Below are 13,235 nucleotides of genomic sequence, written 5' to 3'. Positions count from 1 at the left end.
TCTTCTTTAGACTATAAGTATCTAACTTTAAAATGTTTCTATATCTTGGTTCCCATAGGTATCATGTCCAGCTAGTAGAGAGAAATGTTTGCTCTTCTAATATGAGTTAGCCATTTACTTAAAGATTATCTAAGTTAATTCTGTTTGATCATCCAGAAATATTCTTGTACATTTTTGTGACAGTAGAGTGTAAATGTTTTTTTGTTTTATTCAACCTTTTTCAGTTTGTTTAATGAGAAAGGACAATAGTTATTATTACAGCTTCTGGATAGTTAAAAGCCTCACCTTCTCTAGTTGTAATGACCCAGCTACTCTAGACTTTTGGACCATTAACGAAAACTATACATAAACAATAATCCTTAATAAAACTTACAAGTGAAAAGATCATAACTTTATTAAAACTTGTAAAAATAAAGGTTAAACTTACATAAAATTTAAGTTAGGACATGGGATCCCATTGTTTTAAAATCAAAACATGACATAATGATAATTAAAAAGAGATTACATAATAAAATGTGAAAAAATACATATAAAAACCATAAGAAACAAAAACTACATCCTCGAATCGAAACTCTCGGCTCTTTGAATCCATTCTGCCTCAATACACATTCCCCAAGCTTCCAAGAACCTTTCCCACCACTGAAACTATTTTCCTGCACATATAAACAAAAAGGAGTGAGCCTAATGCCCAGCAAGGAAAATCTAACACATAGTCCATATACATAAATTCCATAAGAAACATAAAACATATCATAACACTTATGTCACATACATACTATAATGGCCATTATTACTTGGGGTCCCATAAACTAAATAAGCCATATGCCCATTAGATTAGTGGGGTCTTGCTAGCTAAGCAAGTCATATGCCCATAATCTATTTGGGGCTTGTTAGTCATATAGGTCATATACCCAAGTCTACAATCATACTTAACATAACATATTACATAACATAAAATCATAAGATAACATATAAAAGCATATAATACATAAATCCTATCCTATTTTCCTTACCAAAATAACTGGGATATGAGAACTGATTTGGGACCTTGGAACACTCCTAAAAACCATTTATAATAGGGTGAGTATATTGAAGAAAAAGGGATGAAAGTGATGAGGGAACTATACTATCAAAATATACTTACCAAAAACATTGTGCTCAAGAACTTAGATTTCCTAACCAAGAATAGGAATAAGGTTAGAATACTGAGTAGAAGACTATGAGAACTTTAAAGAAAATAATGCAGAAATGGACTAGAGTTTGGGATACCTTGAGTACTTCTATGACCAATCTAAACCTTGAACCGAAATGTGAATAGAACCTTACTTCCCAAGTATTTGGTAAGCTTATAGTGATCAAGCTTTATAATTCCCAACCCAAGTGTTTACACTCTCACAATAACCTAGCAACTTAGCAACTCTAAACTTAGTTTGAAGAATGAATTAATGGCTGAGTACTAGGTCCTATTTATAGAGTTTAAGAGTGAAAAGATCTTCATTTAACTTGAATAAAAATAATGGCTTTTTAAGTGAAAAACATTTGAATTATCGTTCAGCAGAGGCTGAAGACTCGTTCAAAAAGATGCTGGACTTATCAAGAGGTTGAAGTTTTGAATGGAGAACATTTTCAAAATGTTTCAAAATATACTGAAAGAGGCGATATATCGCCCCCTGTAGGCGATATATCGCCTGGGCCAGTATGCCCGAGGCCATCGTGCAACGTTTCGTGTTTTTCGTATCTTCGTGCTACGATATATCGCCCCCTATAGCTGCGATATATCGGCATACGCTGATTATTTAAACACAAAATTACACATTTTTAGCTTAATTTGAATTGAGTAAACAGCCTTGACTAAGCCTTCTAACGTTTTCAAAGCTGCTGACTGACCCTAGGGTATTCAAATTTTAACCTTAATAGATTTATTCCCCAAAAATACTTAATCATTATTAAACATACACATGACATGTACTATTATCTTATTGGGTCTTATCTAAACCTTATAATATAATAAATATTACCCTCAATATTAGTCATATTAATCAAACCTTAGGTTAAAATTAATATTCTTAAACTATAGGTTAAACTTATAAAATCTACAAGTGCTGAGTGTCCAAATAAATCCCAGTCTAAACCAAAAATCCACAGTCATAAAGATAATACTATTATTATTATTATACTACTATCTAACTTAGCTAAGTAAAGTTCTTTGGACTCTACACTAGTACTAGTCAAGCACAAAATAATGACAGAGTAAAGAAAATTTTGAACTTTTCTATCCTAAAGTTTACAGTATATGAACTAGTTACCCATTAGAATAAAATGAGTGCAAGTAAAATATATCAGAGAGAGCATAGTTACCAATGTCTCTTTTATTCCACAGCTAAACTCTCAACAGAAATTTAAAAGAATAAATGACAAACATGAGATCACTTCACATGAGTATATGTAGAAAGCATAAGCTTAGATATGTAGAAGTACTTAACACATTTGGCCATATTATATATATGTAGTGTAGAATCATCATAACCCAAAATTATCTACCAGTGCTGATAGATAATTATCCAAAAGAAAAAAAGCAACTTTTAAGCTATTGTTTCTAAAGTGTCAATAAGGACAAAACAATGATTCACCATTTGTATCGGCTAAATCCAAAGAATAACAAAGAAAACTAGAGAAAATATATAGAACAAGAAAAGATTCAAAAGAGTACAAGCAATACATCAAGTTTCACACATTATCTATTATCTCTCCAAAGCTATCTCTCCAATGCTTATCACAATAAAACAATAAACAAAGTTTAAATCTGCAAAAGAGCCATAAAACTAGTTTCTTATATACATATATAGACAACAAGCATATTAAAATTATAGTCAGCAACATAAAAATTACGATAGCAAGCATATAAAGATATAGCAAACATATTAAACTAGTTTCAGCAAGCAAAACAAGCCAATGCAGAATTTGGCACAAATTATTTAATAGATTTAAATAACAGTAGAAAAAACTAAAAAACAGCACAGATAACTATAGAGCCTAATATGCTCCATAGAGCCTATCATTTAACCATATGTATTATGCAAAAGAACAAGAAAAAATCTAACTTGTAAGATGACACATTTAACAACATTAGCAAGTCACCTATAATAAAATATTTATAATAGAATAAAACATAAAGAACAATAGAACGAATTGCAACTTTTATTAGGAGACAATAGCTTCAACACAAGATTTCCTTCAAACCATGTGTTTGAGTGCCTCTCGGAGGTACCGAAGAATGCGTTTCACAGCAAGCCAATGAGCAGAAGTTGGTTGCTGCATAAACTGACATGCCTTGCTGACATCAAAGGCAATGTCAGGTCTCGTCATAGTCACATATTGAAGAGATCCAACCACACGTCTATACTCAGTAGGATCATCAATGGTATCACCGTCATGTTGAGACAATGGCTTGTTGACTGAGCCAGAAGTTTGAGCTACTTTGGAGTCAAGCATATCACAGATGTACTTTTGTTGACACAAATGCAGCTGGCCTTTCTGTAGGAAACTTCAATGCCTAAGAACTAACGAAGTTGCCCAAGGTCTGGAAGAGTAAACTTGTTATGAAGCATTCGAATGAAATTATCAACAAGTGTGGAATCACTGCCAGTTATTATGATAATATCATCTACATAAACCAGAATGTAAATGAGAGCGGTGGAAGAATGAAGCACAAACATGTATTGTGATTATGTCTTTGGTAATGTTATCTACATTCTCAAACCCCTGTTGTGGTCTTTGTTTCAATCTACAAATAGTTTCATTTTCGTCATTGGTTATGTCTTTTATCTTTCGGTTGTAGAAATGGTTTATTTTCTTTGGTTTTTGTCTTCTTCTTTGATATATTTTGTACGAATAAAATTGTAGTGATTATATAGGAATGTTTTAATAGGGTAACCAGTTTCTGTCTCAATGTTATATGTGGAACTTATTCCGCTCTTCGGTCAACCACAACAGTCAGAGGTATAATAAAGTCTTCATCCAAAATCTCGTACCGGCATAATAAAATCTACAACATACATAATTCAACATAAAAATTACAAGTCTAAATTATCTAAAATCTCACACTTATAAAAGTCTTCAAGTCTAAAATATTCAAAGTCTCGTACATATATAATAAAGTCCATATATAAAATGTTCATAACAAAGTCTCATGAATTCAAATGTTGATAACTCCATACAATAAAGTCCAACTCATCAAAACCAGAGCCTCAAAGATGTTTCCAAAGGCAATATATTTCTGCAAAATGACAACAATATCACCCAAACAAAATCCATTGTTGAACCAACGATAAAGAGAGACTCCAAAATATTATTTTGGATGATAAACCTGAAAAGTTCATAAGAAAAAATAATATTACACAAACTTGCTGGCAACTTCAGTTCTTTAATTAACATATTATTTTTTGCTTATACATATGCATGTTTATTTATATAGATTGACCCTTTGAGATCTTACATTTCACATTTCAATATTGTTTCACGTAAGTCCTGTTTTGCATGGTTTTGAAAGAACTTTTGAAGTCTTAAAGTTACTTTTAGGTGTGTTTGGATGAAACATAGAAACAGTGACTGACCAGTTTCTTCAGGAAAGACTTCCAAAAAATATGATAAGTTATTTTCTTGTTTTAATGAATATTTCATAATACCTATATTACCCATATTTTTTATAAAAGAAAAAAATAAATTACATCTATATCCTAAATTGTGCAGATATAGAATACGATTCTTTTTTTTTTAAAAAATATTCTATCTAATTTTTCTAAAAATAACTATGTACCATTTTTTTTAGTTTTTATTTTTATTGTTATTGTTTTATATATAAAATATCTTTCTCTAACTACATTTAGATTTTTATATTTGAATATTCTATTTAAAATTTAGATTTTTTGTTAATTATGTTTAGATTTTTATGATTTATTTTTTATTAATTAATATTAATTCATATATATATATATATGCAATTAGATTTTTTTTTTCCAAAGAACAATTGATTTTCAAATAAGTTCAGACATAACATATATTATTTTTATAAACATATATTTATGGTTAAATTTGATATTTATTTTATAAAAGCTTTTATGTAGTATATACCAAACACTATGAAAAGCTCTTCCATAAATAAAAAAACTCTTTCAAAATATAAATCCAAACGAGAATTAGAAAGCTCAAACTTTTACTTTTCTTCTTCTTATATTTAAAAGTAAAAGTAAAAACTATGACAAACAGACCCTAAATCTGTTAAAGCAAAGCTAACTAGTATTTATTTATGCATACACTATAAACTCTAAAATACAAAATTATAACATATAATTTACTGTATATACATATATTTATAAGAGAAATGAGAATGAGAGAGAGACTGTACCTCAGTGGGGTGCTTGAGAATAATGTGAGCTGAGAGCTGCACGAAACAAAGAAATGAGAGGCTTCGCTTAAATATGTTTAAATTCTTATATTTTTCTAATTAAATTTAATTATAATAATAAACTTAAGCATTCCCAACACTAAATCTTCCCCAAGTATTTTTTTGTCACAATAGATAACAATTGGCTATAATCAATGTGGGAATAAATTAAAATGGATACTAATTAAACAATACATATAAACATTATTAAAATTACTTTATTAGTTAGCTCTAGAAATTATCATTATTATTATTATTACTATTATGTGTAATAAAACGAAATAAGTTTATAGATACATTACACACTACAGCCAATCACAAAGTTCCTGGATTAAATAAAACAAATGGTTAAAGTGTTATATATGTAGTTTATTAGGAAAATGTATACATAATTCATTTTTAATAACTATTTAAGAAATACTTTGAATTTAAAATTCGAATACAAAACAATATCTTATTCTGCCTATTTATTACAATTACATTGTTTGTATTATTATTACCATTATTAAACTACAATAATCTATAAAGAATTCCACATTATAATTGACCAGGCAAATATATACTATTGTTTTTTAATTATCTAAATTTGAAAAAGAAAATATAAGGTAAGAGTATTACAAAAAGATACCTTTTAATAATGGTAATTCTTGATGCAACGAAGAACTAGATGCATTGCTAACAAAAGTTGATGATGTGGAAGCATTCCAAGAGTAGTCTATAACTTCAGGTTGTGCATATGCTAGCTCTTCATAATCATGTTGACTACCCTTTGCATCTTTATTATCAATGACTTGTATCCTCTCTAGCTCCATTGCTACTTCTTTCATGGTAGGTCGATTCCTTCCGCTCAAATGTAAGCATCTCTGTGCAAGATCAGCAACAACTACGATCTCTTCTTTTGGCGCTTCTTTGAGAACTTGACCATCAAGAATGTCGAACAGACTACTGCTATTTTCCTCCATTGTCATTATAAAATATGTCGCCAAACTTCTTCCTTCCACTGATCTTGCTGTAGATATTGCTTTTTGTCCAGTCAAGAGCTCAACAAGAATCACTCCAAAACTATAAACATCACTTTTATCGGTAAATTGACTAGATTGAAAATATTCAGGATCTAGATAACCAAATGTGCCATAAACTAAAGTGGTCAAGTGAGTTTGCTCTAAGGAAATAGTTCTTGATGTACCAAAGTCTGCAACTTTTGCTCTCAATTTTTCATCAAGGAGTATGTTTGTAGACTTAACATCTCGATGATAAATTGGAAAAGAAGCTGCTGAGTGTAAGTATGAGAGAGCTCCCGCAATCTCAGTTGCAATTCGTAATCGCATGCTCCATGTAAAAGGAAACTCTGCATTTTTGTCATGAATATACTCAGAAAGCGTTCCGTTTGAGACAAATTCATAAACTAGAAGTGGAACATCTGTCTCCAAACAACATCCCAACAGCTTGACAACATTTCTATGATTGATTTGCGTAAGAATAACAACCTCATTAATGAATTCAGATAGTTTGGCTTCATCAATTATTTTAGACTTCTTTATCGCAACAATCTTTCCGTCTTCCAACATTCCTTTGTACACAGTGCCTTGACCTCCTTGTCCAAGAACTCTGTCTATGCAAAAATTATTTGTTGCCTTCTCTAACTCTTTTGCATCGAACAACTTGGTTTGCTCGACATTGTTTTCACTCGAGTGTATTTGTTGTTCCAACAAAAGGCCACCATTTCGTTTGAAAAATGTTTTCTTCTGTTTAATTTCTTTTCTTTTCATTATGAATTTGTATAGTCTCCATGTACCAAAAACAAGTACTAAGACTCCAAGAGCACTCCCAACTCCTGTTTAACAAGTTATGAATAAATAAACACAAATATATGACATTTTTTTAATCAAAGCATTAACAATTAGTTTGTAATATTAAATTGGTGTAAATTAAATAAAACTTTATATTGCTTTTATTTCTCTTCAAAACTTTTTATGATAAATAAACAGAATTATCACATTAACTTATTTTTTTAAGGTATTATGAAAATTGATTCTTATTTGTATTTTATTTCTTTAATCTTCATTCATATCAACAAGTTTACATACACACATTGCTTTGTAGAGTGACGTGAAAGTTCTATTGTGTCACTTAAAAAAGGGATGCAAATGTCTATATTTTTTTGTAGTAATGTTCGAGTAAAAAAGTGGCAAAATTCCAATTAATATTTCAAAACTTTATAGTTAATTTTTAACAATATTTCCCTTATTTGAAAATAAATTTACAATTTATCAAAAAAATGTATTTGTATTATTTAAATTTTACGAATAAATATTTAAAATTTTGTTCTAATATATATTATTATATCCAATATTATTATTATTATTTATTTTTACTTTTGTTGGAATGAATGAATTCCTAGATATGTACCACTATTGGTAATGAATTTTCCCTATTTTTACAGAATTAGTTAATTAACCGTGCATGCATTATAAAATATTATTTTATGATGAATTGATAAGCAGGCATACATACCAAATTATAAAACCATACCTATAAAGATAAATTTGTGCTTGTAACTACAACGATATCCCCCCATTGTGTTGACGCAAGTACTGCCTCCATGACATAGATTCGGGGTTTTCTCATCATTGCATTCATTAATATCTGACAATTAATTTGTATTATTTTTCTTGTTACTATATATTTGAAATATATATTACTATTTTTTATATATTTATTATGATAAATATATATATATATATATGTATATCTTTGTATTTCCATTAGTTTACATTACATAATACATATTTGTACGTTTTTGTGTAATAAGTACGTGCATATACTTTCATAAAATTCAATATCTAAAATCAATAATTAAATAATATATTGTCAAAATAATAATAAATTAAATATTCTATAGACATACAATATCCTTTATCCAACTAAAGCAATTTATTTATTTATTTAGTCCTTTAGTTATTTATAAATAAAAAATGATCATGTATTTCTATTTCTAATAATTTATTATTTTATTATATTTGTTCATAATATTTATAAATAGAAATTGAAACACTATTTTCATATTATAACAAATATTATAAAATTTAATATTCAAATTCATTATAAAAAAATTATAGTTTTACATATTTTTATTATATTTAGCAAATAATGTAAGTAATTACATCAAATAATCTTATTATCATGTTAAAAAAATATATGCTCTTTAATTAAGTTTATATCTCTTCTGTATTCAAGTGTTTTATATAAATAAAAATAATTAAAATATATTTTCTCCACATTTATTAGAACATCTTTAAAATTAAAGAGTAAAAAATTATAACAACTTATTTAATTTTAGAATTAAAAAGAATGGAGCATATGCAAAGCAAAACATAAATTAAAAAAACAAAACTAATTATTTACATAACTAACAAAAACATTCAAGTATATATAAATATATATGGAAGACTCATAAATGAGTACTAATAATTATGATGATTTGATAACATAGTGACTTGGTATAGCAAGTCACCAACAGGTAAATAATTTTTTTCTACATCAATTTCGAATTTAGTTATTTTTTTTGCCATAATTAATTTTGTTTTCAACCAATAATAGACACTAGCTATATTTATAAATTGAAATATATTTGAAAAATGAAAACTTTACAATATTATATTTTTATAATAAATACACTTTTTTCATTAGGTAAATATCAAAATTAATTTTATAAATATTAATTAACTACTATAAATATAAATATGGACTATTAATTTTAATTTAATAGTAAACATGTGCACCAAAATATATATATATACGAAATAATTTAAAAAATATTAGTGGTGGATTGAGGATTACCTTGACACCCATCCTGAATGTACGCATTCCCTCGAAATCCATAACCGCAGCGACAGCTGTATATCCTATCTAGAGAGGAATTTAAAGTACCATTATAGCTGTCGCAGTAGAAGTTGCTAGATCTGGATCTGGTTGGGATAACATGTGTTTTAAATATGTCGAAATACGTATCATTAAGGAACCAACTTAGTAGGGTGGGAACATAATAATCCAAATCATCATGGGATGTTTTGTATTTATCAATTTCAGAACGATCTATCACGAACGCATATTTGCAATATTCGTTATCACGATTTGTTGCATGAGTCGTAGAAGAATCAATATCCATGGAGATTTCAAAGCTGCCACCACTACCCATAGAGAAAGAAGTACGACAACATTTAACGCCATCGTCGCAATTACTAAAATCAATACTATTGGATGATGATGATGACGAGCATGTGGAGTTGCTGCTACTGCACCCATCCTGGACGACCCTGATACCGCTCCTTATTTCGTACTTGGCAACAAGACCACAACTTACTGCAATGAAGTCATTGTAAGAAGTATAGTAGAAGGGGCTTCCTGTTAAATTTGCTGATTTTTTGCTTATCTTATTTGCACAGTTGAAGAAACTGACGGGGCTTCTCACCCGAACCCATTCGTCATTGTACACACCATCATCATATAACGAAATGTTAAGTACCTGTAGTTGTAGTTGAATGTGTTTGAGGAAAGGCACAGAGTTGTGGCATGAGATTTCGAACCATTTGTCAAAATAACAATTGGACGATCCAATTCCGAATGGGAATGGGATAGTTATGTTTCCGCACTTTTCTTGACAACCAGGTTTGACAAGTATAGCTAGTACTGTTGACGACCTTGACATTAAGAACCATCCAGTTATGATAACAAACAAGTAGTAGTTCAGCATAGTAGTCACTACCATTTTCTTCTTTCTTCTTTATTAATGATCACTTTCACGTACGTCTCGTATCTAAAAAATAAAAACAGTAACAAATTTATCTAATAAAAGGTGATGTCTTATTTTTTTTTAAAAGATATGCATGAAATATTGTTTTTTTTCATTCTTACACTATTAAAGTTATGGCAATATGATATGCCAGATATAAAATATTTGCATCATGTCGAAATTGATAGAATGATACCATTAAATTTTATATATTATTCTACTTTTCCCAGGAATATACTACTTAAATAAACTATATATATTTATATATATTGAGAAGACGTACGGTAGATAACAAGAAAAAGAAAACAATGAATTAATAAAAGAGGATATTTTGTGATACGTACCACAGAGAGAGAGATGAGCAAGTTGGAAATTTTATTTGTGTGAATAAGGAATTTATGTGACACTAGTGAGAATATATAATATTCCAAAGATATGTGAAATTCAATTTTTCTTTTTTTTCTTTTTTTTAAAACAAAAAAGAAAAGAAAAAGAAGAAGACATCCTATCAGTATGTGCATGTTCTTTTCAGCAGAAAAAAAATAAAATAAAATAAAAAAGAAATAAGCATATATAGAAAACTCGAGGAAAAATCCACAACTGAAAAATCTTTACTGATATATATGAACCAATATAGAAAACTCGAGGAAACATCCACAGCTGAAAAGTCTTTACTGAACCAAACATTCATGCATTAGAAGACCTGAAAAAAAATTTGGTGTTTCCGTTATACTGTCTCTACCCTGTGTCACCAATTAATTTTAGACACGTCATCTAACTTAATTAACTATTAATAAAATTATTTGACAACGTTAAAATAAACTAACGTTGTTTTCAATCTTCTCTATTCAATTAATGCTAAATTCTTTCTCCAAGAAAAGTAATAATAATATCAATTTATTTTTAAAAGAAAATTAATCTCAATTTAAATTTAACAATAATATCCATCAGTTTAATATAAAATTAGTTGAAAATTCTTATTAAAATTTAATCTCAATTAATTAAAAGTCCTATATTTTTGGTGACATTTGTTAAAAATCCTTATTAAAATTTAATCTCAATTAATTAAAAGTTTAATTTTTAACGCTCTTTATAAAAGTTAAAATCTGATTATAAGTCATTACCAACATAACATAACTATGTGCGATTTTTTTTCAAATTTTTTTTATAAATTTTGAATAATTCACCATGATAACTTTTTAGTCACAACATATATTTTGTGTGACTAAATGCCACTTTTAGTAACAACAAAATATTACTTATGACTAAAAAGTCATACTTAAGCACAAATTGTCACTAATATAGTTTTATTAGTCACAACCTATTATTTTTTTGACAAATAATTTTAACCACTGACTTTTTAGTAATGATATAGGTAAGATGATTTTTCTTTAGTCACAAATTTTTTTATTTTAGTCGCAAAATTTATTATGACTAAAACTAAGATTTTTTGTAGAAACCAAGGATCAAACAAATCTATTTCATACAAAAATTTCACATGCTGAAAACAAGAAAAACGCAATGGTATGCCCCTTTTGGGGGATGTATTATATAATTACCCTACATAATAATGGAATTGTTTCAAACACAAAAGAAAAAGCATGTGTGTGTTCGTGCAATAAACTATTTAAATTCTAATTTCGACACCTAAAATTAATCTCAAACCTTTTGAAAATTTATGGGAATAACACTAAAAATTATGAATTCTTTTATATGTACAACTTACTTTGCCTTGTAGCTCAAAATAATAAATTATACCTAGAAATGAACTGAATGATTCTGTATAGAAATTTAAAATAAATACTCTACTTTCTCATAAGTATTAAATAAACTATATATTGAAAAGAAAGTAGATAATAAGAAATTAAAAAACATAAAAAATAAATATAGAGGGATAAAATTATTTCCAAGAAACAGCAAGATATGGTATGAGTTTATGAGATGTTGTGTTACTTACCAAAAGAGATCGAGCGTTTTTTATATTTCCCAGAGAGATCGATATGGAAAGTGTTAATTATTTTTTCATCAATGAGAAATTTGGAAGGTATATGTGTGTTTTAGTGAGAATATATATAATATTGAAAGACACACGAAATTAATTTAGGGAAAAAAGAAAAAGAAAATATAGAAGAATCGAGGAAACATTTCCACAGTTGAAAAGTCTGTGTTTGGTCCATATGTATTAGAAGATACTAACCATCATCGACTAGTACTTGATGTGGTCTAATAGATATTTTAGCTAGAAAGAAGTCTTTTACACGGATATGTCAGAAGTTATTTATATGGATTTGTCGTAATGCTTTAAAGTACCGGGATAAGAATGAAAAATTTGAAAGTTGAATAGGTATATTTTTGGATTTAAGTAAGTTTTTCGTTCTTAAAATCTTAGATTTGATGAGATAATTAAAATTTATGACTTTTAACAAAATATTGACGAATTTTGTGTTTATCAACTAAAGACAAATCAAATGATAATGATATTTCTGTTTTTTTATGTAGATAATATCTTACTCATTAGAAATAATGTTAAGAAATTATCAATGGTGAAGAATTAATTGAGCACTTGCAAGTTATAAATAAAAAATATCATGTTTTCTATTTCTAATAATTTATTATTTAATTATATTTGTTAATAATATTTATAAATAGAAATTGAAACACAATTTTCATACTATAACAAAAATTATCAAATTTAATATTAAAATTCATTATAAAAAAATTATAGTTTTACATATTTTTATTATATTTAGCAAATAACGTATGTAATTACATCAAATCTAATTAATTACATTTATCATGTTAAAAAATATATGCTCTTTAATTAAGTTTATATAACTTATATATATACAATTATTTCACATTTGATTATCATTTTACATGTTTTGAGATTTTTATTCATAGCTTATTATTGTATTGTCTTATTAATATTAATTTCATGATAATTTCCTTTGTGAAGTTTATATGTATATTCATTTACTGTTATGCATCTTAGTTGCTTTC

The 13,235-nt window shown here is 27.7% G+C and overlaps 1 protein-coding gene across 3 annotated transcripts; it reads right to left on the bottom strand.

Annotated features, from left to right (window-relative positions):
• Positions 1–4,036: 4,036 nt before the first annotated feature.
• On the bottom strand, positions 4,037–12,500 carry LOC133783537 (wall-associated receptor kinase-like 9). Of its 3 annotated transcripts, none has more exons than XM_062223189.1 (6): positions 12,193–12,500; positions 9,284–10,259; positions 7,976–8,089; positions 6,072–7,277; positions 5,405–5,440; positions 4,037–4,366 (listed from the first exon to the last, which is right to left on the bottom strand). In XM_062223189.1, exons 2-5 carry the CDS (start codon positions 10,209–10,211, stop codon positions 5,406–5,408), a joined length of 2,283 nt encoding a protein of 760 aa, XP_062079173.1. In that variant the 5' UTR covers positions 10,212–10,259; positions 12,193–12,500; the 3' UTR covers positions 4,037–4,366; position 5,405. The 3 variants fall into 3 exon arrangements, with proteins under 3 accessions (XP_062079173.1, XP_062079174.1, XP_062079175.1); XM_062223190.1 differs by having other exon boundaries at positions 4,037–4,276; XM_062223191.1 differs by lacking the exon at positions 12,193–12,500 and having other exon boundaries at positions 9,284–9,805; positions 9,969–10,161.
• Positions 12,501–13,235: the final 735 nt, after the last annotated feature.

This window comes from Humulus lupulus, chromosome 6 (assembly GCF_963169125.1).
Source record: "Humulus lupulus chromosome 6, drHumLupu1.1, whole genome shotgun sequence".
NCBI classification, from domain to species: Eukaryota; Viridiplantae; Streptophyta; class Magnoliopsida; order Rosales; family Cannabaceae; genus Humulus; species Humulus lupulus.
Note: the sequence above shows the minus strand (reverse complement) of the source record. Positions and strands in the feature narration are given on the sequence as shown.

Bases quoted from the DNA above. Each gene is read 5' to 3' on its own strand.
- LOC133783537 (XM_062223189.1), bottom strand. From the start codon at position 10,211: ATGGTAGTGACTACTATGCTGAACTACTACTTGTTTGTTATCATAACT. The intron at 8,090-9,283 runs GTAATCCTCAAT...ATTAATTGTCAG, and splicing joins CATTCAGGATGGGTGTCAAG to ATATTAATGAATGCAATGAT. The intron at 5,441-6,071 runs GTATCTTTTTGT...TGTTTCGTGCAG, and splicing joins AGAATTACCATTATTAAAAG to CTCTCAGCTCACATTATTCT.